Source organism: Monodelphis domestica, chromosome 2 (assembly GCF_027887165.1).
Source record: "Monodelphis domestica isolate mMonDom1 chromosome 2, mMonDom1.pri, whole genome shotgun sequence".
NCBI lineage: Eukaryota > Metazoa > Chordata > Mammalia > Didelphimorphia > Didelphidae > Monodelphis > Monodelphis domestica.
In genome coordinates, this window is record NC_077228.1 from 137,508,643 (window position 1) to 137,535,360 (window position 26,718).

Genomic DNA, 26,718 nt, shown 5'->3' on the forward strand with positions numbered 1-26,718 from the left:
TCAAGACTCAGGGGTCATAATTATGCTTCTATCATACTACTAGAATGAAAATATTCATCATATTTCAAATTCTGAAATGGTTTACCAAAAATAAATGTCAAAACATTTAAATAACTAACTATTTCTTAACTCTGGCTGCCTCCTATAATCAAATCCTAGGGTAAATGAAAAGAGCAATGAGTAGTGGGCAGACAACTGATTGAACTTCATACACATAGGAATATACCTAGTAAAAGGAGGGAATATAGTGCCCTAGTAGTACTAAAAAAAGTGGTATCAACAAGATTGATGAGAAAGATGACCGTGGATAATGTGGGAGGGGGTGGGCTGAACATGTAGTTAATACAGAAGTAGTATTAACCATACTTGATATACAAGCAGTATTAACCATATAGCAATAACAGCGATATCTTACATTTAAATGGAGATTTAAAATTTGTAAAGCACTCAACAAAAATTACTTCATTTGATCCTCATAGAAATCCTAGAGGTTGGTGCTATTATCATCTCCATTTTACCGATGAGAAAACTGAGGCAAACAGAGATTAAGTTTAATTGTAAGGTTAATTTTCCCAGAGTTACATTTCTATTAAGTATTTTGAGGCTGGATTTGGATTCAGGTCTTCCTAGTGTGAAGGGGTGGAAGCGTTAGGGCTAGGGAGAGAATAGCAGGGGGAAGAGAGACAAGGACAGAAACAGAGACACACAGAGAGAGGTGAGGGAAAATAAGAGAAGAAAGATGACGGGATACCAATAAGTAGATAAACATGTTCTTAGATATCAAGATTGAAGTACTTGATCTCTAAATGTTTATAATTGCTGTTTCCTCTTTTTTTGTAGCTTTCCTTTTTATTTTATTTTCTTTGATTTTTATTCTTAATTTTCAATATTTTTCAATATTTCTTATAGCAGTAATTTGTTCTGTGCTTTAAAATGTCAAAGAAAAGGAATAATAAAATCAACAAATATTAATAAATAATGCCATGTCATTTCAGCCTAGACAAGTAGGGTGAAGGATAAAAGAAAGAGAAATTATTATTTATAAGGGAAGAGAAGACAAAATGAATGTGGAAGACATTTTTTAAAAATTAAGTAGAGTAACAAAATGGCAAAATAATGAGTAGGGACAACTAGGTGGCTCAATGGATGGAGAGCCAGAACTGGAGTTGTGAGGACCTGGATTCAAATATGAACTATGATACTTTCTAGATGCGTGACCCTAGGACAAGTCACTTAACCCTAAGTACTTAGCCCTTATTGTTCTTCTGCATAAGAATGATACTTAGTATTGATGCTAAGACAGAAGGTAAGAGTTTAAAAAAAAGATGAGTATTGACAAAGGTCACTCCAATGGGCAGTAATTAGAAATAGTATGACAATTTGATCAGAGGCAAAATTAAAGGAAAAGTGCTACCAGAGAGTTCCCTAAAATAATGAACCAAACTGTGTAGAGTTGGACAGTTTTTTATAAAAAGTTTTGAATGTTATTTCTAGAGCCCATTAACTGGGTAGAATAGTTCCCTAAAATGTGTAGATGCTACTATAAGGATAGGTGGAATTCTCTGAATAAAATCATACTGTCAGTCTTTTCTGCACCAGAGAGCTGGGTACAGGAAAGAAAGAGGAAAGAAAAAACCCAAATCAGATAGTTGGGCCTTAAGAAGTCTTTGCATTCTACAACCTTCAACAATATAGGAAATTAGAAAGAATTCCAAAAACTGAGCAACCAAGCAATTTAGAGGAAATATTTAAGACATGTAAGGATTATCACATAAGATACAAGGACAAGGTTCTCTTCGGAGGGAGAAAGCACAACCATTTAAAAAATGACAGATGAGGGCAGCTGGGTAGCTCAGTGGATTGAGAGCCAGGCCTAGAGACGGGAGGTCCTAGGTTCAAATTTGACCTCAGCCACTTCCTAACTGTGTGACCCTGGGCAAGTCACTTGACTCCCATTGCCTAGCCCTTACCACTCTTCTGCCTTGGAGCCAATACACAGTATTAACTCCAAGATGGAAGTTAAGGGTTTAAAAAAAACAAACAACTATGACTGGAAACTTCAACTGTCTATCGATGACATCTATTTCCTCAGGGTCTGGCCACCTCAAATGACTCGTGATTATCATTATTTGTTAAGAGTTAAAAGTACATATGAAAGTTTCAAGGTAAATGAAACTCTGTGATTAAATCAATCTTTGAAATTTTCTATTCATTAACAAAATGACACTACAAAACAAACAAAAAATAACCAATTTCAAAAATGCTAAATTTTATACATTAAATATTTCATATGCACAGAAAATTCTAATAACAATGTTTATAGTGTCATTTGTGAAGACAAGGAACAATAATAAAACATTAATCACTTGACAAAAAGTGTTACTAGTATCTGTACCTCTGATTTACAAATTAGGAAAACCAAATTTTGTGCTAATTAGTCATATCACATAGACTTTTAATAGGCTTCAAGTTTTCCTCTGAGTAAAATGGAGAAATTTTCTAGCCCTATTATGGATAGTACAATAGAACAATTAGGATCAATGCTTCTAAAAACTTTAGAATTTCTCAATAAAATTAGCATAAATTATTCCTACATATTTTTTGAAAATATTGAACCATAGAAGTTAAGTAATTTTATATGAATTAACAAATCTTAAGTACTAACTAACCCACTTTCACTTCATGTATTTTATTAAGAATAAAATGAAAAAAAACAATTTGTAGGTAAGGCCAAATCAAAATTCTTCAGAAGGCACTTCAGGGAAGACAGTAATAGGTTGCATCATATCAATGTCACCTTTTATCAGGGGTATTTCATACTGTTATTGTAACATTTAAACTAAAGTTAATAAAATATATTTAGCATATAAGATTATAAGACCAAAGTTAATGGTGTATCATGGATAGGTTATCAAACACATAGTTGTAATGATAACAATTAATTTAAAACTAAACAAAAAAATCACAACTTTATTTTTACCTCCGTGGTTTTCCCATCAGCCGTCTAATTTTCCCCCATTCCACTCTTGTTAACTTTCGGGTCTTTAGATTAGGAAAAGACTCTTTTAGACAGACACAAAAGTCATTATCTCCTTCAAATAATGGTCTGTTAAAACAAAGGTGACATTTTAATACTTTTCAAGCAATTTACAATATTAAAATGAATAACACTTTAATTATTCTGTCGATTAAATGCTAAACTTTCATTTCATTATAAAAATAACTGCTGTTATGTATTAATAATAATAGCTAGCATTACATAGTGCTTAAAGATTTGTAAAGCACTTTACAAACCACTCATTTGATGCTCACAACAACTAAGGGAGGAAGCTATTATTATTACTTGTCAGTTGAGGAAAGTGAGGCAAAGGTTAAGGGTCATTCACATAGCTTGGAAAGTATATAACTCAAAATGCTATTCCTTTAAATACATAAGTCACTGACACTTGTTATGTTAACCTCAAAAGCTGAAAAAGGATTATTATCTGTAAAAGGCTGACTATTTTGTCACTGTTCTGTCATTGTCATGTCTAATTCTTTATGGCCCTGTGTATTATATTGTCTATGGAGTTTTCTTGGCAAAGACATGGAGTGGCTTGCTATTTCCTTCTCCAGTGAATTAAATCAACAGAGGGTAAGTGACTTGCCCAAGGTCACACAGCTAGTAAGTGTCTGAGGCTATAGTTGAACTCAAGTCTTCCCAATTCCAGGTACAGCACTATCCACTGAATCACCTAGCTGTCTCCTATACTGACCATATTGCTAATTTAAAATTAAATATAAATATATTTAATAAAAATAAATATATTGAATATTAATAATTAATATAGTAAATATAACTATATTAAATAAAATATAAATATATTTACTTTAATAAAAATAATTTGATAAATTTGATAAATAAAATTAAATACAAATATATTTAATAAACAGAACTATTATTAATAAATATTAATAATATTTAATAAATATAAATATGTTTAATAATGAAATATATATTTGATTCTGACTCTGCAGAGAATATTTATTTTCTTGGCTTAAAGATCATGTCTTGGCTTAGTTATGGGCTGGTATCAATGAAAATCCTCAGATGTGAGAAGAGCCAACTTCAAAACTGCCTCAAGCAGTTTACACAGATTAATCAACAACTATTTATTAAACACCTACAATGTACCAGGTACTGAACTAGGCACTGGGGAAAAAAAATGAAAAATAAAATAAAGAAACAATTCCTGACTTTATAGAACTTATATTCTATTAGGGGGAATAACATGCACATATCTAAGCATATACAAAACAAATATATAAATGTCAGAACTTTTTTGGTGGAAGAGACACTAGAAGCTGAGAGGACAGATGCTTAAGCAAATTTTTTTTTTAGGAAAACCAGGAGTTCTAGGAGAGGGTGCATTTCTTGATATGGAAAGACAGATTTGTGGATGCATAGACATAAGATGTAGCATGGCACTGTGAGGTACAGAAAGAACTATATCTTAGTTTAATTGCAAAATGCATGATGGGAAGTCCTCTAAGATATTAAGTCAGTCCTGGAAATCTAGGAATGTGGATGATTGAATAATGGTTTCAAGAGTTTTGACTGGCTCTTGGGAGTCCTAGGGAAGCTTCTAGGTAGGAAACTGAAGGCTTGAGTACCACTAATATGTTTTCTTTACTGTGTCCAATAGAAGTTAAGTGCTTCATTGGAGAGTGGTGGATTTGAGAAGTAAATAGCTGGTTAATAATGGCCTAAGAAATGAACTTGGATTTCTGGAACATGTAGGAATGATGGTATCTTGTTTGGCATCCACTTAGGGTGAGAGCTAGTAAAAATGTACTTGCCAATAATCCTACAAATCTAATAAAATGGGCTTTTACCACTGGGCTATATTCATTTTGGAATGTTTTGACTTTTCCACTGTGCCCCAAGAAAATTCATCATTGGGAAATCTCATTGTCTTTCAAGAACTAATTAAATCTTTTAACTTACATGTCATCAATACTTTCTGCCCCTCTGATCTAATGGCGAAAGAGTTTGCACAGAAAAGTTATCTCAGAGATGTCATAATTCCTACCCTGGGTGCACTCAGTTTGGAATGTTTTGACTTTTCCACCAACCCACCTTGCTGAGGACACCTCCCCAGTTCTTGGCCCCAGCCCATTTTAGCTTTCTTTTATGTGGTTTAATGTATTCCCTCATTAGATGTATAGTCCTTGAAGGCAGGCAGTTGTCTTTCTTATTTTAATCTCCAATGCAACCATCCATAATTAATAAGGTAAAAATATGTACATAACTGACAGAAATATAATATAGTAATAACAAACTGTAATATCATGAATGCAATAGAATATTACTATATGGTAAAAAATGAACAAGATGAACACAGGAAAACAGACACAAGAAATAATGCAAAATGAAGTAAGCAGTCGGAAAATATTTTACATGATGCCCGCAATGTAAATAACAAAAACTGCAAAATTATAAAGAATAAGTTTGGTCTTGTGTCAAAGAAGTTTATCCCCTCCCCCTCCTGAGGAGCTTTACCTGTCTATCAATCATTCCTGACATACCACAGCTGGGCCAGGTTGCATCAGTAAGTCAATAAAAGTCAAAGTTGGGGGCTGCTACTGGGAGAACTTCAGGAGAATTGAAAGGGAGAACCAAGAAGATGCAGAGCAGGCAGGTGAGGAGGAATGAGGAAGAGACTAGCAGGCTAAGCACCATGCAGTCAGGTTACTTATAGGAACATTGTCTACCCTTCCAATAAACTTTATAAAATATATATATATGGGTAGAAATATAATTTTAATTATTACAGTCTCAGAAAAGACATAAGACCCTTCTCCCTGATCTATTGCAGAAGTCAGGAGTCATGGGTACAGGACATTGCATCTAATTATTTTTTAATGTGTCCTCTTAAAAAAAAAATTTATTTTAAGTAATGTATTTTTGAGAAGGAAGAGGAAGAATATGGGGAGAAAACTTGGTAAACCAGAGATCCTAGAACAAGAAAACAAATTTGGCCTCACGGATAACAAACAATTCAGACCTGGCAGAAGAGGGCTTTCAACTGGAATACGGAAGGGTATTCCTTATACCAAAAGAAGGATAGGTAAAAAGATCTAAGAGTAGCATTGCTTATTAAAAAGAAATACATGTGAGCAGAACAGGAATAGGAAAAGGAATTTGGATGAAGATCAATAAAAGTAACACAAGTGATGTCATCAAAATACACTACAAATCTCCAAACAGAAAAAGGAAATAGATAACTTCAGCAGTCAAATCACAAGACTGGGATAAAAGAATAATATACTAGTAATAGGGAATTTTAATTTCCTGGACATTTGATTTCCTACTTTATTTGTTAAGTAGCTATTCTAGAATGGGTTATGTTAGATGCTAAAAATATAAAGATAGCTGAATGGACTTGTTCACCTTGGCCTCAGAGGGCAGAATCTTATTAAGGGCAATTGACAGAAGTTTTAGAGCGACATGTTTATTTCAAGGAATATGTTTGATTCAAAGAAAATGTTTTTTTTTAACAATGACGGCTATTACCTGTTAACCTTTTAAAATTGGAATATACTATATATAGGTACTAAAGATTTTGAAGGAAAGACTAAATACTGCCAAGTATGTTTGTAGAAAGGACTTTCGTTCAGGAATAGGTGGCTGCTTTGGTCTCTTTTAGCTCTAAGATGCTATGATCTTGATTCTGTGATTCAGATAAAACCATGACCCCCCACCCCCCAATAATCTTATCAAACCTATTAACAACCTGGAGAGAGGCAAGAAATCATATTATCTATAAGCCTCTAAAATAAGGAGTTGGACCCAGAAATCATTGTATTTAACACAAAGTAGTTGTGAGGCTCTTGAGCCTGACCCAATTACAATCTAAATCTTCATGGGGCCAAAGGTTCAAAACTAGAGTGGAATAGATTATCAGGTAGGTGACCAACAAATCAGAGATGTTAAAAGACAATGATTAGTCAACAAAACATATATTTCTAACAAATGTCTTCCAAAATCTTCAGAATTTCTCCCATAGTTCTTCTTGCTGTATTGCCAGTAAAATATCAGATATTTCCCAATTTCTTCCTATTTAAAAACAGGACACTCCCTTCAAATGTTACTTCTTAAAATAATAAAGACTATTTTCCAAAATGCTATCTAAATAATTTTTATTATTTCTGTATTATCAAACTAACATAAGACTTCAAGAAAATGTATCTTTCATTGCAGATAGTAATTTGTCTTTGAAAAATGAACAGAATTCTTATTTGAGGATTCTCTACTACTAATGTCCTTTAAAAATCACATTAAAGGGGGCAGCTGGGTAGCTCAGTAGATTGAGAACCAGGCCTAGAGACAGAAGGTCCTAGGTTCAAATCTGGCCTCAGCCACTTCCTAGCTGTGTGACCCTGGGCAAGTCACTTGACTCCCATTGCCTAGCCCTTACCACTCTTCTGCCTTGGAGCCAATACACAGTATTAACTCCAAGACGGAAGGTAAGGGTTTAAAAAAAAAATCACATTAAAAAGATGCTTCCATTTAATATATCAACAGACCTTCCAATTCCTTTATTCCAAAAAGGGAGAAAGAAAAATCAATAAAAATGTGGTCAGCTGGGTAGCTCAGGAGATTGAAAGCCAGACCTAGAGACAGGAGGAAGTCCTAGGTTCAAACTGGCCTCAGACACTTCCTAGCTGTGTGATCCTGGGTAAATCACTTAAACCCCCATTGCCTAGCCCTTACTGCTCCTCTGACTGAGATTGATGAGTGACCTGCCCAGAGTCCAGATCTAGCTCTCTATCTACTGAGACACCTAGCCTCCCCAGAGAATAAGCATTTATTAAGCACCTACTATGAGCAAAGGTAGCATGTAAAAAAACAATACCTCATCTAAAAAAGAATTATGCTAAGGACCAAAGGTCTATAGACAAGATTTATAATTTATAAATTTATAATGCTTGAAAAACTTGAGTTTATAGTTCAAATCAGTATAAAACAGAATACATACTTATCTATATTGGAATAGAACCACTCATATATACACCACTTGTGTGCCTTAGGAAGTTTGAGAAGGTTGCGTAGCCGGAAGCCAATCTTCTGTGAAGCTTTCTTGTCTGGTGTTGACATTGTTGCTGTAAATTTCTAGGAAATAAAATACAGGGATTATTTGAAATTCAGTTTCCTAAGAGAAGGCAATTTGTGATCCTTTATAGAAAAGGCAAATAGTTTTGTAAAAGTTTGTAAAACATTCAAAATTCCTAAGCTCAAAATTTTTTATTAATGAGGTCTGATCATTTATTCTAATTTAAGGCCTAAGGGTTTTCATAAAACATTATAAGAACAAAATTTGACAATCATCTTATTACTCACTCCAAAAAATGCCCTTATACAAAAATGGATCTATGCCTCCAATGTGGGCATTACCTGCAATGATATAGCTTAAAATTCACCTACCCCTTTCTAAGCTTTTCCTCCCACAAACCCTCCTCTGGATATCTACCTAATGCAATATTAAGGCCATCCATTTATAATTCTTCATTTTGCTCTATGATTTACCCACTTACTTCTCCAGTCATATATTTTAAAAATATATTTTGTTGACCTCTTATTCTTACACCTTTATTTCCAAATGTGTTTCTGCTTTTTTCTCCTCCCAAAGAGGGCCATTATAACATTATATCAAAGAGTAAATAAAGAAAGGGCAAAAATTATCTTTTGATTTTTCAAATTCTGTGTTGATTTTTATCTTTGTTCTAACAAGTCAATGCTCTGATAGTACACAGATTAACTCAGGAAGGCTATTATTGTATTTTTAGAAGTTTTTTCTATGGAAGCAAACATAAAATAAAATAAAAATCAAGAGGGAAAGAATAGGAAACTAAACCAGAAGGCTTTGTTTTCATTAGTTATTTCACATTCTACTTTATTAAAGCATCATAATTTGTTAAAAAAAAAACACCACAGTATTTAAACTTTTTTGTTGCAGTGTAATTTCATCAGAAGAAGATAGGTGAATAGTTGAGTTGTTAGAAACTAGAATCTTGGTTTTGAGAAGTACAAAAATTAATGACCAGCATGTTTCTATAACAGTTAACTGGAACATATACAGGCACGAAAGATAAACTTTATCCTCACACTTTTCCTTTCAAGCTCCTAGATCTTTTTTGCCTATGTACGTTGTATGATGGGGGGGGGAGGGGGAGGGACGACGCTTTTTGGCTATCTTGAGTGTTATCTATTTTGACAGTCTTTATAGGAGTCTACTTATTCATGATTATGCTCCAATTGCTCAATCATTTTTGAAAGCCTTTTTTGAAAAAGTCTTCATACTCAGTTTATGTTATTCACAGTGATGACTGCACTACTGAAATTTCTGACAGAATGTGTTCAAATGTCTCCCTCTCGAGTCCTTATCTCCCTTTATCATATTGCCAATTACACCTGGCCAAATGTTAACCTTGGATCACTCATGGCCTTTCTTCCTACACATGTGCTGCTAAATGAAAGTGGAAGTGGAGAAAATCACATAACTTTTAAATGTGTTCACTTGTGAAGATTAAATTTAATTGTGAAAGATTGTGAAAATGAAATTAACTTACCTGATTGTGAAAATTAAATTAACTCCTTGTCCATTTTTAGATTTAATCACCAAAAGTGTAAACACCCTACTTAAAGTTGAGTAGGGAGATCTACCCATTTTTAGATTTAATCACCAAAGGTGTTAACACTCCATTCACACTTGAGTGGGTGAGGTCTGTGACACATGTGTGCAATAGTGGATGATGAATTAGAATTAAACTGACTGCCCCTGGGCAGTCCTAAAGCAAAGCTTCAAATTGTGATTGGTAGATGTAAATTTAGGGGAAGGCACAGGAAGTGATGCAAAAGAAAGTATATTTAAAAGGGAGTTACAATTTCCCAAGTGCAGTTTTTACTTGGAGTTCTACTTGAGTTGAACTTACAACTTCCTGTTCTTCATTCTTTGGAGTTGAGACTGGAGAAGAATCTGCAGACTGGACCTGAAACCCTGTTCCTAGTGAGACTGTTCTTAAATCTCTTCTTTTTGGACTGACATGTGGTGAGTGAAAATAGCCGACTCCTTTCCTGGATTTTCTGAAGAGACTAGCCTCAGGAGAGACTTACCCTCTTGAGAGAGGCTCCCTGTATCCCCAGGTCCTTGGCTACAAGGGCCAAGACCTCTCTGGTTAAGGATTAAACTCCCTTGCCTGTTTTTGAGCCAGGGGTCAGAGTAAATTACTTATTGCTTAGGCTAGATATCTTACCCTATCCTCTCTCTGATTTTCCTACTTCATTCTTTCTATATTTTGTAAATAAATTGTAAATAAATCTCTTTGGAATAAATTAAATTCCTGAGACCCTATTTTAAATATAATCCAATCCAACCTTTTTATATAATTAACCCCTTTTTCCCCCTTACACACTACAAAGTTATATTACACAATCTCAACTGGACCCTTACTGTCATTAAATAATCCTATTATATCTACCTCATCAACTCATTATCTCACTCTCCACTGTAGCTCTTCCAAAACTTTTTACTCTCTAAATACATGCCCATGTCTCTCCTATTCTGAAAGATTTCTCATTTGATCCTTCTATCCCTGTTAACTAATATCTGTAACTCATCTGTTCTTTGTAGCTAAACTCAGATCATATACAAAAGGTGCCCCTACTTTTTCTCTTCTCATTCCCTGCTTGACCCCATACAATCCAGCTTCCAATCTTATCATTTTACTCAAACTGCTCTATGTCTGTCTGAGTTGCCAAATCCAATGGACATTTTTCAATCCTCATTCTCTTTGACCTCTCTATATAGGCTGTGACATGGTTGATTACTCTCTTCTCCTTGATATTCTCTTCTTTCTAGGTTTTCAGGACCCCAGTCTCCTGATTCTCTGCCTACCTAAAAGGACCCTCCTTCTGTCTCCTTTGTTTGATCCTATGAGACTATGAAACTATGCTATCAGGGTTCTGTCTGGGCTCTCTTCTCTTCTCCCCTCTGTACTTCACCTATTGATAGCATTAACTCCCAGGATTTTAATTATCATCTCATTTAATTACCATGCTGACAATTCTCAAATCTACCTATCCTCTCCCAAACTCTCCACTCACATCCAATCTCACATCTCCAATTACCTTTCAGACACCTCAAACTGGAAGTCTATTAGACATCTTAAATGCAACATGTCCAAAACAAAACTCAAAAATCTTTCCCCCTTAAACTTTCCCCTAACTCTGATTCCAATCTTCCTTATTACTGTAGAGAATGACGCCATCCTCCCAATCCCTCTAATTCACAAATGAAGAGTCATCTCAGACACTTCAGTCTCTCTCACCTTATGATATTCAATCTGCTACCAGGGCTTTTTGATTTCATCTTTGCAACATCTCTCATATACACCTCCTTCACCTCTCATATACACTCATATACACCTCTGACAGTCATCATTTTAATGACAGTCCTCATCACTTCATACCTTGATTATTGCAACAAGTCTCTCCCCATTCTAATACATTCAGCCACTAACATGATATTCCTAAAGTCTGATCATGTCACACACTCTTTCCTCCTATTCAATAAACTCCAGTGGCTTCCTATTGCCCTCAGGACCAAATTCAGAATACTGTTTAGCATTCAAAGCTCTTTATAACTTGGTCCCCTCCTACCTTTCCAGTCTTCTTTAATCCACTGTTACTGGCATCCTGGCTGTTCCATGAATAAGACAATTCTATCTTTCAGCTCTAGGCATTTTCTCTGATTGTTTCTGATGCCCGAAATGCTCTTTCCTCCTCTGCTTTGACTACTGACCTTCCTGGCTTCCTTTAACTCCCAAATAAAATCCTTCCTTCAATAGGAAGCCTTCCCCAGCCCCTCTTAATTCCAGGGTCTTCTCTCTGTTAGCTATTTCCTACTTATTCCATACATAGTTTGCTTTGTATATATTTGCTTTATGTTGTCTCCTCCAAGATTATGAGCCGCTTGAGAACAGAGACTATCTTTTACCTCTTTTTGTATCCTCAGTGCTTAGCACAGTATCTGCAACATAACAAGTGTTTAATAAATGTTTATTGTTTGATTGATCAATGAAGACAATAACTACATCTAGTAGACTTGGCTCTCAATTACTTCTATTTCAAAAACTCAAACACAGTCTTAAAGGATGAAGATTTGCCACCATACCAGATATTCTAAATCCTAATAAAAATACTTTTGCACATTTTCCTTCTTATATACATTTGTATTCTTTGTATAGTTACTTGCCCCCACTAGATTGTAAAATGCCTGGAGAATGAAGTCACATTGCATTCCTTTTTGTATATATTCTCTCAAGGTCCAGCTAATCATAGGTGCTAAAAGTTTGTTTAATTAGACAAATGCTTTAATAACTGTGTCACAGACACAGTGAAAACAACTGAAAGAGTAAAGTTCAAAACACATTTTGAACAATAGTAACACTGGGTATAAATGTTTAGTTTATAAGCTCCCAAGGAGTCTATTTTGCACAGAACAATGTTCATTTAGGTATATAAGTTTGCATGTTTCCTTTTGGGGGTAGGGGAAGGAGGGACATATTTCTTAGTTTCCATTAAAGTCTAACTCCAATTCTTTTAAGAAAATTTAGAGGTGATACTAATTTCTCACTGTACTAAATAGCTGTAGTGGTTTATATAATATATGCCTATAAAAAGCAAGCTCAACTCCCCTTAGGATAAAGATTGTTCTATGAACAAAGGTAATTCTGATTGTGTGCCAAAAGTAAGACATAAGAGTTATAGATTTCATAAAAATTGGAAAATACATCTTCTGGGGAGGCCCAATTCCTGTTCTGGGAGGGGATAAGAGCTCTTCCACACTTTCAAAGATAGTTTATGGGATAATGATGATGCTATAAACACGAGTCATATGAAACAATTGTCTTACCATTGGACTTCCAGTCTGAAGAATAGCCAAACAAGCATGATTTTAGAAAAGTACAAACCAAATACAACATGGCATCTTAACTCTAGCTCAGTTTACAAGGCTTACAGGAAGGGGGTCCCAAGGGACAGGAAGAATCTATGATTCTGTAAGACTGAATGTGTATTTTTAGCTGTGAAGCTCAGGCTTCCTATTATATTGAAATAGCTTTTATGAAAACTACAGATCTAATTCATAAAGAAAATAACTTGAAATGGCAGAATTCTGAGCTTTTACCTCTACTTCACTTTATCTTTACAATGTAAATCTTTGAAGGTAGATCTTTAATGGAGAAATTGGAGAAAAGTATAGATAAGAATCAAAAAGAAAGTGGTATGGAAAGATTATAAAAGGAATACTCATACTGAACTCAATGTTCTCAAGGAAGCAAGATGATAAGTCATCTGCTGTAAATATGGGGTATGAGAATGAATTATTGGAAGCCAACGTGTTTGGAGCAGTTTCACCAGAAAATAAAAACAAGGAATTGGGTTGAATAAAATAACTGCTGAGTAGTAGTAAAAGTCCAAGAAAGTCAAATACAATTAATTTTGTAATAAATGAAATTCAATCAATGTTGTGGCTTTCACCAGAAATGCTGAACAGTTGAAAAAGGAAACAAATGGTAGAGTCAATTAGGATTAAAAATTAGCAAATGGAAATCGTGGAAGTCTTGGAGGTAAGGCATTCTAAAGTATCAGTCCATGCATTTAAGCTAGATATGGAAACAAGTGAAACCAAAGTGAATTAGGAAGTAAAAAGCAAACACTATCTATAATCAGGTGTGTTTTTCCCTTAAGTTAGATATCTGTTAGGTAAATATTTCAGGTAAAATGTCTTAAGAACAATAGAGCAGTCAACAAATATTTACTAAGTGCTTATTCCATGTTGAGTACTATGCTAAGCACTAGGGATACATAGGAAAAGAAAAGGAAAAAAGTAGTAGACATTCTAATGGAGAAAACAAATAAAAATAACTAGGTAAACATAAGACATATAAAGAGTAGGTGGGAAGGGAAGTAGGAATTCACTAGCAGCTGAAGAGACATGAAAAACCCTCCCACAGAAGGTAGAATTTGAGCCAAGTCTTGAAGAATACATGAAAATGAAGAAGGGAAAGTGACTGGGTAGAAATCTCTGTGCATGCATGGGGAGCAGCTAATGCTAAAAGCATGGAGATGAGATATAGAGTGTTGAGTTTGAGGAACTGCAAATAGATCAATGAAATTGGAAAGGACTAAAATATAAGAACCCTGAAATGACAAGAAGAGGTTATGTTATGAAGAACTTGAAATACCAAAGAGATAAGTTCATATTTAATATTGGATCCACTATGGAGCCATTGAAACTCACTGGGCAGAGGATACAATCAGATGTGCTTTAAGAAAAATTACATATATATATATATGGTATAGAGAATGGAAAGGGGCTGAGATACCTGGAAATAAATTCTATAAATTAAAAAAAGTCACTTTAGCAGCTGTGTAGAAACTGGAGTAGGGAGACCCTAGAGGTAGGGCGACCAGTTATAAGAATCCAGGTGAAAAGTGAAATGGTTCTTAAGAAAGACCATGACCATGTAAGTAGAAAGAAAGATATATAGGCTGTTGTAAAGCTAGAAAGGCAATGGATTGGATATGTGGAGTGCATGAGGGTGATGTGTCAAGGATGACAAACAGGAAGAGAGTCTGGATGACTGAGAGAATGGTGGTACTATCAACAGTAAAAGGAAAGTTCAGAAGAGATGAAGGTTTAGGTGTAGAAGGGAAGATGAGTTCTAATAAGTTTGAGATGTCTCTGGAAAATCCACTTCAATATATCAAAAAGGAATATGTTGACAGAAGACTAGCTCAGAAGAGAAACTTGGTCACATATAGAAATTGTCTACAAAAAGTTAGCTGAACTCATTGCAGTTAATGAGATCACAAAGTTAGACATCATAGAGGGGAGGAAAAGAATGTTCAGGAAAAAACTTTGGGGGATACTCAGGGTTAGGGGATATGACATGGATAAAGAATCCACAAAGGAGACTAAGAAGAAGGGGCTGGACAGATAGGAGGAGGAACAAGAGAAAGCAATGTTATGAAAGCAGAGAGGCAAAAATAACCAGAATAGAAGGTAATTAACAATGTCAAATGCACAGGAGGATCAAGGAAGAAAACTGAAAAAGAGTCATTAGATTTGTCAAGTATGAGACTATTGGTACCTTTGGAGAAGGCAGTTTAAGATAAAATTATGAGTACTGAAGTCAGATTGCATAGGGTTTAAAAAAAAAAGAATAAAAGGAGAGGAAAAAGAAGCATTAAGTACAGATAGCTTTCTCATGGAATTTAACCATAAAGTTTAGTGTTAGTAAGCAAAGATAGTAGGATCAAGGGAGGGTTTTTGTTTTGTTTTGTTTTTTAAACCCATATCTTCCGTCTTGGAATCAATACTGTGTATTAGTTCCAAGGCAGAAGAGTGGTAAAGGCTAGGCAATGGGGGTTAAGTGACTTGCCCAGGGTCACATAGCTGGGAAGTGCCTGAGGCCATATTTGAACCTAGGACCTCCTGTCTCTAGGCCTGACTCTCAATCCACTGAGCTACCCAGCTGCCCCTAGAGGGTTTTTGAAGGATGGGGAAGACAAGCATAAACTTGTAAGCCCCAGGGAAGGAGCCAGTACATAGAGGCTGAAAAGATAAGAGTTTGGAAAAGGACCACCTCCTCATCTGAGACAGGCGTAAAATAAGAAAGTAGAGTAATATGTCTAGATGAAGTGTCTGCAAAATGATTACAATATATTTTGAGTGAAGTAGAAGTAAAGGGTGGAGGAGGTGGGTTTGTGAGAGGCTTGAGGAATGACAAAGTTTGGAAAAGCTGGAGTGGAAAGTACCATGGTGAAAAGAAAAGGGAGGGAAGAAATGTATTCCTGTAATGAGGGCCCAGTAGAGATTAGATAACAAATTTGTAGTTTAATGATTTTTTCCCCTTTTGGATTATGTGAGTAAAAGTAGAAATGATGGGCTGGGAAAGGTTTAGCAGAGTAAGGGGATAGATAAGAGAAGAAAAAGTATAAATTTGAGTTGTTTCACCCAACGGTTAAGAGAGGGTAGAAAAAGGGCAGTGTTGCCCAGGTGGGAGTAATGGAAAGAAAGGAAGGAAATGGAGGGGAATGGAAATCAAAGTCATGGTGAGGAAGAACAAAGTTAGGGGTTGTAAGGTACAACAGGGAAAAGTGAAATAAAAAAAGTGCTATCTTGAGAAAGTATTTGTTACACTGTATTAAGGGAAAAATTATTATAATCAGACTATACCAATTGTACCTTAAAGAACTCTTTGTTGTAATGATTTTGTTGTTTGGTCATTTTCAGTTGCATCCAACTCTTTGTAACTCCATTTGGGGTTTTCTTGGCAAAAATACTGGAGTGGTTTGCCATTTCCTTCTCCAGCAGTTCATTTTACAGATGAAGAACTGAAGTAAACAAGGTTAAGTGACTTGCCCAGTGTCACACAACTAATAAGGGTCTACGGTCAGGTTTCAACTTAAGAAGATGAATCCTCTTAACTCTAAACCTGGCATTCTATTCAGGAGGCTACCTAGTTGCCCTTATTACAATGATACCTGCTGCTTTTTAAGAATTTACCTATTTAAAAAGTTTTCTATAGACAGATATTTTGAATTAACATATTAATAGAATTTTTTAGTACAGTTCCAAGACACAATGGTTCTGAATTTCACTATCCTTATTTCACCAGTTATTATTTTTTATTTTTTTTATTTATTTTAATTTCAGTAACAAATTTCCACATAAGTTTTCTAAAATTATATGATCCAAATTGTCTCCCTCCTTTCTCCCCTGACCTCCCCTCCCCAAGCTGGCAAGCAATTCAATCTGGGTTAGACATGTGTTATCATGCAAAACATATTTCCATATTATTCATTTTTCTAAGTGAATAATCTCAGAAAACCAAAACCTCAAAACACATACCCAGATAAATAAGTAATAAGTCATAAGCTTTCATCTGCATTCCTACTCCAACAATTCTTTCTCTGGAGGCAGATAGCATCTTTTTTCATAAATCCCTCAGAATTGTTCTGGATCATTATATTGTTGTTAGTAGCTAAGTTTGATCGTTCTACAATAATGCTGTTACTGTGTAAAATGTTTTCTTGGTTCTGCTTATTTCACTTTGATTAGTTCACGTAGGTCATTCCAGCTCTTTCTGAAATCATTCTGTTCATCATTCCTTATAGCATGATAGTATTCCATCACCACATATATCACAATTTGTTCAGTCATTCCCCAACTGAGGGACATCCCTTTAGTTTCCAATTCTTTGCCACCACAAAAAGAACCGCTATAAATATTTTTGTACAAAGAGGGAGGTCTGTTTTGTCAGATAATAAATTTTATGAAAATAATACTTGAAGTATTGGACATTAATTTAAATCATACAACCTCAATTGCCTATTCCTTACTGCCCTTCTACCTTGGAAGGTAAGAAGGTTAAGAGTTAAACAAACAAAAAACCCAGAAACCTACTGCTCTTACATTGTTTGGATTACAGAGGCATTTGGGATAGTTAAGAACAAGAATGTAAAAAAAACATGAATAAGAGGACTAGATTCAAGAGACTTCAGTCTCCTTGCTCTCATAACTTAAGTTTCATGAGATTTTCAAATATTTGGATGCAAGGGTTTATAAGTTCAACTAATTATCATAGAAAAATTTAGTCAAAAAGGGAAAAAAACTGGTTTAAACTTAAGAAAAAGCTTAAGATTACTTTCACAACCATCAGACTTGGCAAAGAAGAAAATGACAAATGTTGGAAGACTTTAAGGGAAGGAAACAGGTACATTAATGTACTGTTGGTGGAACTGTGAATTGTTTCAGCATTCTGAAAGGCATGGAACCATGATCCCTAAATTATTCAACTATACATATTTTTTGATGTAGTAGGCACCATTACTATATAGGCCTTTTCCCCAAAGAAATAAGAGGAAAAAGAAAAGAACACATGCAGAAAAATATTTATAACAGCTCTTTTTGTCATGGTAAATAAATGGAAACTAAGAGTATGTCCATCTGGTGGGTAATAGTTAAACAAATTATGGTATAAGAATATAATGGAATATAATGATGATATAAGAAATAATGAAAAGAACAATTTCAAAAAAACTTTGAAAGACCTATATAAACTGATACAGAGTGGAGGAGAATCAGTAGAACAATTCATACTAAAATAACAATGTTAAAACAGTTTTGAAAGACTTATGAACTCTGAGGAACACAAGGATCATGATTTGAGAGTATCGATAATGAAGAATGCTACCACATCCTGACAAAGAAATGTTGGAGTAAAGTACAGAATTAGACCCACATTTTTGGGCATGGCTAACATGGGAAGTGATTGTGTTTGATTATGTATATTCATCATATGGATTTTGTTTTCCTTTTTTTCTTTTTAATTGGCAAGAGAGAAAAGGAGAGAAAGAAAAATTTCATTGAAAAAAATAAAAAGCTTAAAATAAGTGGGACACTAAAGAAGACACCTCACCCTTTCCTCTGTATAGCTAGGGGAAGAGGTGTCTAAGGGTAGAGAACATCACATATCACATCAGTTTTGGGTTTTTTGATGTATTGGCTGCTTTTACTGAATTTTTATTCTCTTTTGAAAAATTCTTTTTTATGGGGAGAGGAAGAGATAATGGGGAAAATATAGGAATATAAAAACCAAAGACATCAATAAAAATCTACTTAAAGAAAAGTGGGTCAATCAACAATTCTCCCCTCTAAATCCTTCTAAATTCTTAGGGAAGAAGCAAAATTAAAATCAAATGCTTAAATGATATTTATTATGCTTCCCTATTGCTTTTGAAGTTCAAATATTCTATACAGTAAGATTAATTTGAGGGCGAAATATAAATTTTAAAGTATATAAGAGATGTTCATCACCTGGGGAATAGCTAAATAATTTATGGTATATGATTGTGATGGAATACTCTTGTGCAATAAGAAATAATAAGCAAGATGGTTTTAGGAAAAACTGGAGAAGACTTATAAGAACAAAGTAAAGTGAGCATAGCCAGGAGAATATAGTAATAACAATATTGTATGAAGATGAACTCTGAATGACTTGGTTATTATAAGGAATTTATGATAACTTTGAAGGATTTATGATGAAAAATGCTATCTACCCCCAGCGGAAGAACTCATAGATTCTGAACACAGATCTAAACAGTTTTTAAATTTTATTTTTCTCAGTTTTTTGGCCTGTGTTTTCTTTTGCAACAGAACTAATATGGAAACACGTTTTTGCATGACTACGTATGCCAAATTGCTTCCTTTCTTGAGGAGAGGGGACAGGAGTGAGGGAAGAGAGAATTTAGAACTCAAAATTTAAAAAAATGAATGTTTAAAATTATTTTTAATTGGGGGGAAAAATATAAGTATTTTCCTCCAAAAAGTGCAGTACGGTTCCTTATACAGCACATTAATAGCCATTTCAGAGGACTAAGGACATAGTTTCACTACTTTATATGTCTACAGAGTATATTGGTGCTAAACCTTCAATTTTATGAAATATGCTCAGTAACATCTATAATATGGTTGAAGTGTCTGTGGTCTGAAACACAATTCCTAATGAAAACAATGTTCTGATAGGAAAATATAATCTATATTACAATGATGCATTTTTTGGGGGGAAATTGTTGTCAGAAATGTGGTGTCCAAAAAACAGGATTTGCCGGCAAAAAGGATTGTGACTTCTTTGCTTAGCTTCTATTCCTTCTTCGATATATAGATTATTACCTAAGGAAAGGGGATGCTAATAGTGAAAGGGATTATTTGATTTCACTCCATACACTTTCTTCTTTGAGATACAAAAGAAAAAGGACTACATGGTCCCTTAGTAGTAATGAGCATGACTTATTTTTCCTCATTTTCATGAAAGAAAAAAAGGTCTCACAATGACAAATCTATTTATGTTTGATATGCCCAATAAAGAACACTAAGGGTGTAGGGCTGATTTCCAAGTTTGAAACTAATAAGTGGAGTAATAACTTCCTTTTGAGAACTCTGGCACAAAAACTGAGCTAGAGAACAGAAATAGAGTATCACTTTGAATTTTGAATGCTACAGTTTTTACAAATAAATTATTTCCCATGAATTTGTAAAATGTAAACTCAAATTGCAATGGTAGACTGTCATTCTTTGTTCATTTTAGGAAATGCTTTAAACATACATACCTGTGGAACCATTGCAACTCTCTGATTTCTTTTGGGGGATCTTGTACTTAATTGTCTGTCATCATCTTCACAAAAAAGACGGCTTCGTTTTGAATTTCTGAAGGGCTGTATGACAGAAATGTAAAAGAATTAAATGGAAAAAACAAAAACAATTTTCCGTTTTTAAATAAGACATATATTTCCACAACAGGATGAAATAGCTATGACTTGATTAGAAATGTCAATGGAAGAAAAATGTCAAATAGAGTTTGTTTTTAATTTAGAAAACAGTCAAACAGATGCTTTCACATGGCTGGTCTCCAGATCCTACTGTCTCAGTTCTATTCCATCAACTTAGGATCTGATTGGGCAGAACAGAAGGAAACCCTCCAAATAGCAAAATCAAAAGTTTATTTACCCATTATCATTTACCTCTAAAATGTGCTTTCACTTGATTTATACAAAATGTTGCTTATTGTCTATTCCAACATTACTTCTACCTGGTTATTTAAATACCCCTATTTGTTTTTAGTATAAGTTTATTGAGCACAAGACTCCCAAGAACTCAAAAGGACCTATTAATTTCATCAGTGCAGATTTCATTTCTAATAATACAAGTTGGCAACCTGGTGTAGTTCAGCTCTCAACTTTGCCACAAGTTTCCCATAAGGGGTAAACCTAATATGCTGGAGTCCCTCCTCATTTTTTACTAATACATTTTGAAATACTAGTGGAGCACAAAGGATAGCTATCCTTTGGTCTTGATCAACTTGTCTTCTTCATATGAAGCTTTGATGATATTCTTTATTCTCATTCTTCACTTTCTTATTTTATTACATGTTGCAGAGTACTTCTCTTCATCATGTATGAATCCAATGAACCTCTGAATTATATTCTTGTTTAATTATTTGAAAACTAATGTTTTATGCCTCACAGACATGTACCAATACCAAAAGAATATTGTTCTTTGATTTTTCATTTGCAATCTACACATTTTACTGCATATTTTTTGCTATCCTGACATGTTCTTACCTTTGCATTGAAATCACCAAGCCATTAAAGTATGTTAATTTAAAATGTAAGATACCATTAAATTCTTTGAAAAGTTTTCCTTCTTCCTTTTCAACAGATTAGTTCATAAATGACAATTACTTTCCTGATGAAATTTTTCAAATACTTAATATGAAAACTGAAATACAAGACAATCAAATGTCTCATGATGTGATTTTTCTGGATACCTTTGGATACTCAAAACCAACTCCATCAATCACTTAACATTTGCTTCTTCATAGATCCATTTATCTACAAATTTGTTATTTCTTAGGTTTTCACTTATAGTCAAAACTGCCACTCATTTGTCATTTGACAATTATGTCACATTTAGAATACTCATAGTTATGAACAGTCTAAAAACTGTTAGTATTAACACACTGCTGGCTGCCTCCTTTTCTGCCACTAACACTGTGGAAGTCAAAGGAAAATGCAAAGGACTAAGGGCTACTTTTGTATTTTTCTTTATCAGGTATTTTCCTGCCAAAGAATTCATCACTGAGTATGAAGTCTACTAGTAATGAAACTCTACTTACCTAGGTCAGTCTTTAGAAAATCTGTCTTGGATTCTTACTAGGATTGTATTCAAAACTTTCCAGCATGAAAGTGAAATAAGAATCAAATATGTGCAATTTTTTAATGTATTATCTTACATAGAACTACACACAATAATATACCCAGAAAACTTTTTGAGAATAACAAGACAGTATTAAGAACTGATTAAATTTTCAATGATTGAATTATGCTTAGAAAAAATAATAAAGCAATATTTTCGTCAACACATCTCAAATGTTCAAGAAGGTTCAGCAATGAGATCTATAAGAATTACTCAGTAATACTATATAAATGATAATTTAATTATCATTACAAATAAGAAGATAAATTATTCTTTACCATTTCTACTGAAGAAGCTGTGTTCTTGCCTTTCCAAACCGGAGTCTTCTGTAAGGAACTGTATTTTTCATTCCATGTATTGGATAAGCTTCCCTCTATGATAAAATTGCACATCATTAATACAAATTTAAATCTAGTGCAATGGAGACCACAAGATTTTAAAATACATCAAAGAAAAAGCAGTGTTATACTGTCAAAAACACTAGGTTTGAAGTCAGGAGAGCCAGTCCTAAGGCCCCATCTCTTTCACTAATTTAATAGAGAAACATAGATATACATCTCTCTCTATGTGTGCATTGTGTGTGTGTGTGTGTGTGTGTGTGTGTGTAAAAATCCTGAGCAAGGCACTTAGTGTGGTACAAGAAGAAAAGGGTGTAAATCCTGCCTCAGACCTTACTAGCTAAAAATAATATATGCAAAGGCTTTGTATATTTTTAAATGATAGGTATGAGCTATCACTAAATAAGTTAGTTTACTCATCAATAAAGGAGCTGGACCATATGAAGTTTATTTTTGCTTTCACTGTGTATGATGTGAATATTCCTTTATAATAAAGATAGTATCCTCATATATATGATTGAATCAATTTTTTAAGTTGTCCTACATATTAGAAAGACACTTTTCTGCATAACTCTAAAATAATTTGAAACTTTCATTATGTTATATCACTAACATTCATTTATTTGACAAATATTTACAAGCACTTACTACATGCAAGGTATTGTAAAAGGTGATACAGAAAATTCAAAGAGGATACAATCATTATCCTCAAGAAAACATAGAGCCTAACAAGACATGAGGATGAAAATGATAACTCTATAAGACAGAATATGAAAGTGCTATTGAACTTTATTAGGACAGAGATTAAAAGTGTCTAAGAGACTTCATTCAAAGGTTCATATAGAAAGTAACATTTGAACTAGGCGACCTTAAATTAATATATATCAGTCTTTTAAAAATGATTTCCTTGTCACAAAGGACAGATGGAAGGAAGTGAACAAACAAAACCATTAAGGTGAAGGTGGAATGCATTCCAGGTATAGGCAATATTCTACCTAAAGGTACAAAATTGGAACCTGTAAAAAAGACTTGAATACAGGACTACAATCCCCATGAGCCTTTGCTCCACTTCCCCAGAATGCCTTATAATCTCACCTGGGCCGAGATCCGAGAAGGTATTTAAGCTGATTCAAAGGCTTTTGAGGGCTCTCTTTTGGGCTCTGGGACTTACGTTTTGGGGCAGGCCTGGCTTTTTTTCATAATGTAGGTGAGGTTGTGTCTAGGCCTCTCTATGGCCTAGACACGTGTCTCTTATCCTGTATTTTCTTTAATCCTTAATCTTCAATAAACCTCTAAAAATATAATACTCCTTGCAAAGAGAAACTAATTTCTACCTGCCTCAGATGCCTCAGTCTCCAATCTCCCCTAAATTTTAATCTTTATAAACCTTTTAGGGGATGTTCAGGGAACAAGTTTTTTAGTTTAATAGAAATTTGTAGTATGTGAAAATAAAATAGTGGAATAAGACTGGATGGATGGTGCTAAATTATAAAACACTTTGAACGCTAAGCAACATGAAGCAATGAAAGACTGTAGGAACTGAGATGAGGAGGTAAGAGGTAATATGATCAAAGCTGTGCCTCAGGAAAATTAATGTTGCTGATTACTGCAATAGTGCAAGGGAAAGGGTATGAATATAAAAAATAATTTGAAAGTCAGTTGAGAGGAATTAGCAACTAATTTTTTAAAACTATGCACAAAGGAAAGAACAGCTTTTAAGTTTGTCTTAGAGAGAAAGTGAAATGGGGAAGTCAAGAGTAGAATAAAACGGTTAAACAAAATTTCTTAATGGAGCATATGTAGCTTTAAATCAAATGTCCCTAATCATATCTGACAATATTTGTCTAGGTCTTACAAAAAAATCTCAAAATTCATACATGAGAGGGGTAGCTAAGAGGCTCAATTAATTGAGTCAGGCCTAAAAATAGGAGGTCCTGGGTTCAAATATGACCTCAGACACTTCCTAGCTGTGTGACCCTTGAAGCTGCCTAGCCCTTACCACTCTTCTGCCTTGGAACCAATAAACAGTCTTGATACCAAGATGGAAAGTAAGGGGTTTTTTTTGGTTTGTTTTTTTTACAATCATCTAAGAGAATCTTCTCTTAAATATAGCTAACTAGTAGATAGAGTATTTCAGTTCTGCTACCTCAAAAAGCAGCCCATTCTGCTTATGGCACTTTAATTGCTATGAAGGTTTTCCTTATGTCAAGCCTAAATTTGTCTCTGAAATTTTCATTCATTATTTCTAGTTCTACTCTCTGGGCCCCACCCAAAAATGTATAATCCTTCCTCTATATAATAGTTCAAATACTTCAAAACAGTTGTCACACATGCTCTCTAAATCTTTTCCATTCAAGGCTATATACCCCTAATTTCTTTAGCCAGCCCTCATACAGAATCAACTTGAAGCCCTGTATGGTCACCCATTTTTGGACACTATCCACCTTTTTAGTGTCCTTCCTTTGCTTCTATCTTTTATGCATTTCTTTTAAAATATAAATTGCTTAATGAGCTCCCTGTGCATTTATACTGGTTTTCTTTTTTAGACCAACTTTTACTTTTCCTCATTTATACTACTTTTCCTCATCATAATTAGTATTGTTTATGCCTTCATAATTTTATTCTTAAAAACTGCCAACCCTCTGAGGCTAACTTCCTCTGAGGAATTTAGTTCATGGAAACTTACCTAATTTACTTTACAAAAATCTAAATATAGGTGTCAGATTATAGCTGTCTTTCCTCTCCTTAAATATAATCTTGGGGGCAGCTAAAGGGCTTGGTAAATAGGAAGCCAGGTCTGGAGGCTAGAGGTCCTAGATTCAAATCTAGTCTCAAAGACTTCCTCACTGTGGGGCCCTAGATAAGTCATTTAACTCCAATTGCTTAGCCCTTACTGCTCTTCTGCCTTGGAACTTCAGTGTCAATTCTAAGACAGAAAGTAAAAGTTTTTAAATAAATAAGTAAATAACATAAATGAAGATAGACAGGAAGGAATTAAATGATTTTTCTAGTAAGTCTAATTTTGTCATGTTCTTTACCATGAAACTTTTATTTTAATATCTTAAATACTTGCATGTAAAAATGTAATTATATTATACATACTCAATTTCTAGTGCAAAAAAAATACAAAGAACAGTTAGTATAACAAGTTTAAAAAAATAAATCTCATGAATAAAACCTAATGCATTAGTTACTTTGTGAAGGTAAATAATAATAGATATACTTCTTTAGCTGCCCCTTGAAAATGCAAAATATTAAAGGAGGTATTTTTTTCTGCCACATAAATGAAAATCAACTGTACATTTTTTTAAGATACATAGCCACTTTAAGCCAGTGATGGAAAACCCATGGCATGCATACCAAAAAGAGAACACAGAGCCCTCTCTGCAGGGAAGCCTGCAGTCACCAGTCAGAGTTTCTTACTAGAAAGCCAGAAGGGCTGGGGTGGAGCTGTTCCCCTCCCCATCTCCATGCCCCTGAAGACATTCCTCACTTCCCCAGCCTCTCTGCCCAGCAGCCCAAAGGATGGATTTCTTTAAGAACTGGAAAGACCTACATGAACATGAACCTACATGAAGTCAGTGAAATAAGCAGAACCAGAAGACCACTGCACACAGAAACTGAAACATTGTGGGACAATCAAATGTGATTGACTTTGCTACTAAATGCAACAATCTAGGACAATTCTGAGGGATTTATGAGAAAGAATGCTATCCACATCTAGAGAAAAACTGTAGGAGTAGAAATCCATAAGAAAACATGTGATTTTTCACTTGTTTATATGGGTATGTGATTTAGGGTTTTGGTTTTAAAGGATTGTTTTGTTACAAAAATGAATAATATGGAAATGAGTTTGAGTGATTATATATATGCGTAACCCAGTGGAATTGCTTGTCAACTCCAGGATGGGGAAAGGATGAGGGGAGGGAGAAAACATGAATTATGTAACCATTGAAAAAACTTTAAAAAAAAGAAAATTAAAAAAAAAAAGCAAAATGGAAAAAAAAACTAAAGCCATAAATCAAATTAGTATCTATGGATAGAAAAGAACATATATTATGGACATATTCCATATAAGGTTGCAATAACATTTACTAATACATTATAGCTAAACACTATACAGATACAAACCTTTGTGGAAACATTGTTTAGTCAAACACATTTATAAACATTACATCCGTGTGACAATCTCCTATAATATAATTTTAACCTAATTTCTATGGAATCAATTAATGACTATGGAAGGTACAGTACTAAAATTGCTCTGCAATAAGTACATATGCAGATTAATTTCACTTGGTTAGTTATCCTCAATATATGCCACATTAAAAAAAAATCACACTTACCTTTTAAACTAACAAGTGCTTTTGCTGAAGAACCTGAAATTAAAAATAAAAGAACTTAATAATTGTGTCAGTCAAAAAAGTCTTTTTAACATGTAACAACAATTTGAAATCCAAAATAACACAGACACAGACAACTGACAGAAGTAGGAAAAGCCAATACTGGAAGAA

General features: G+C 34.2%; 1 protein-coding gene across 3 annotated transcripts in view; it reads right to left on the reverse strand.

The window, feature by feature from the left end:
- Positions 1–26,718, reverse strand: part of LIN9 (lin-9 DREAM MuvB core complex component) — a 97,053-nt gene that overhangs the window by 28,979 nt on the left and 41,356 nt on the right. For all 3 annotated transcript variants that reach the window (XM_056816019.1, XM_007481500.3, XM_001376905.5), the window contains exons 2-6: positions 26,551–26,583; positions 22,145–22,239; positions 20,222–20,326; positions 8,022–8,155; positions 2,981–3,106 (exon numbers count right to left, since the gene is read on the reverse strand). In XM_056816019.1, coding sequence (XP_056671997.1) covers positions 2,981–3,106; positions 8,022–8,155; positions 20,222–20,326; positions 22,145–22,239; positions 26,551–26,583 — 493 coding nt within the window. The remainder of the gene's footprint in view (positions 1–2,980; positions 3,107–8,021; positions 8,156–20,221; positions 20,327–22,144; positions 22,240–26,550; positions 26,584–26,718) is intronic.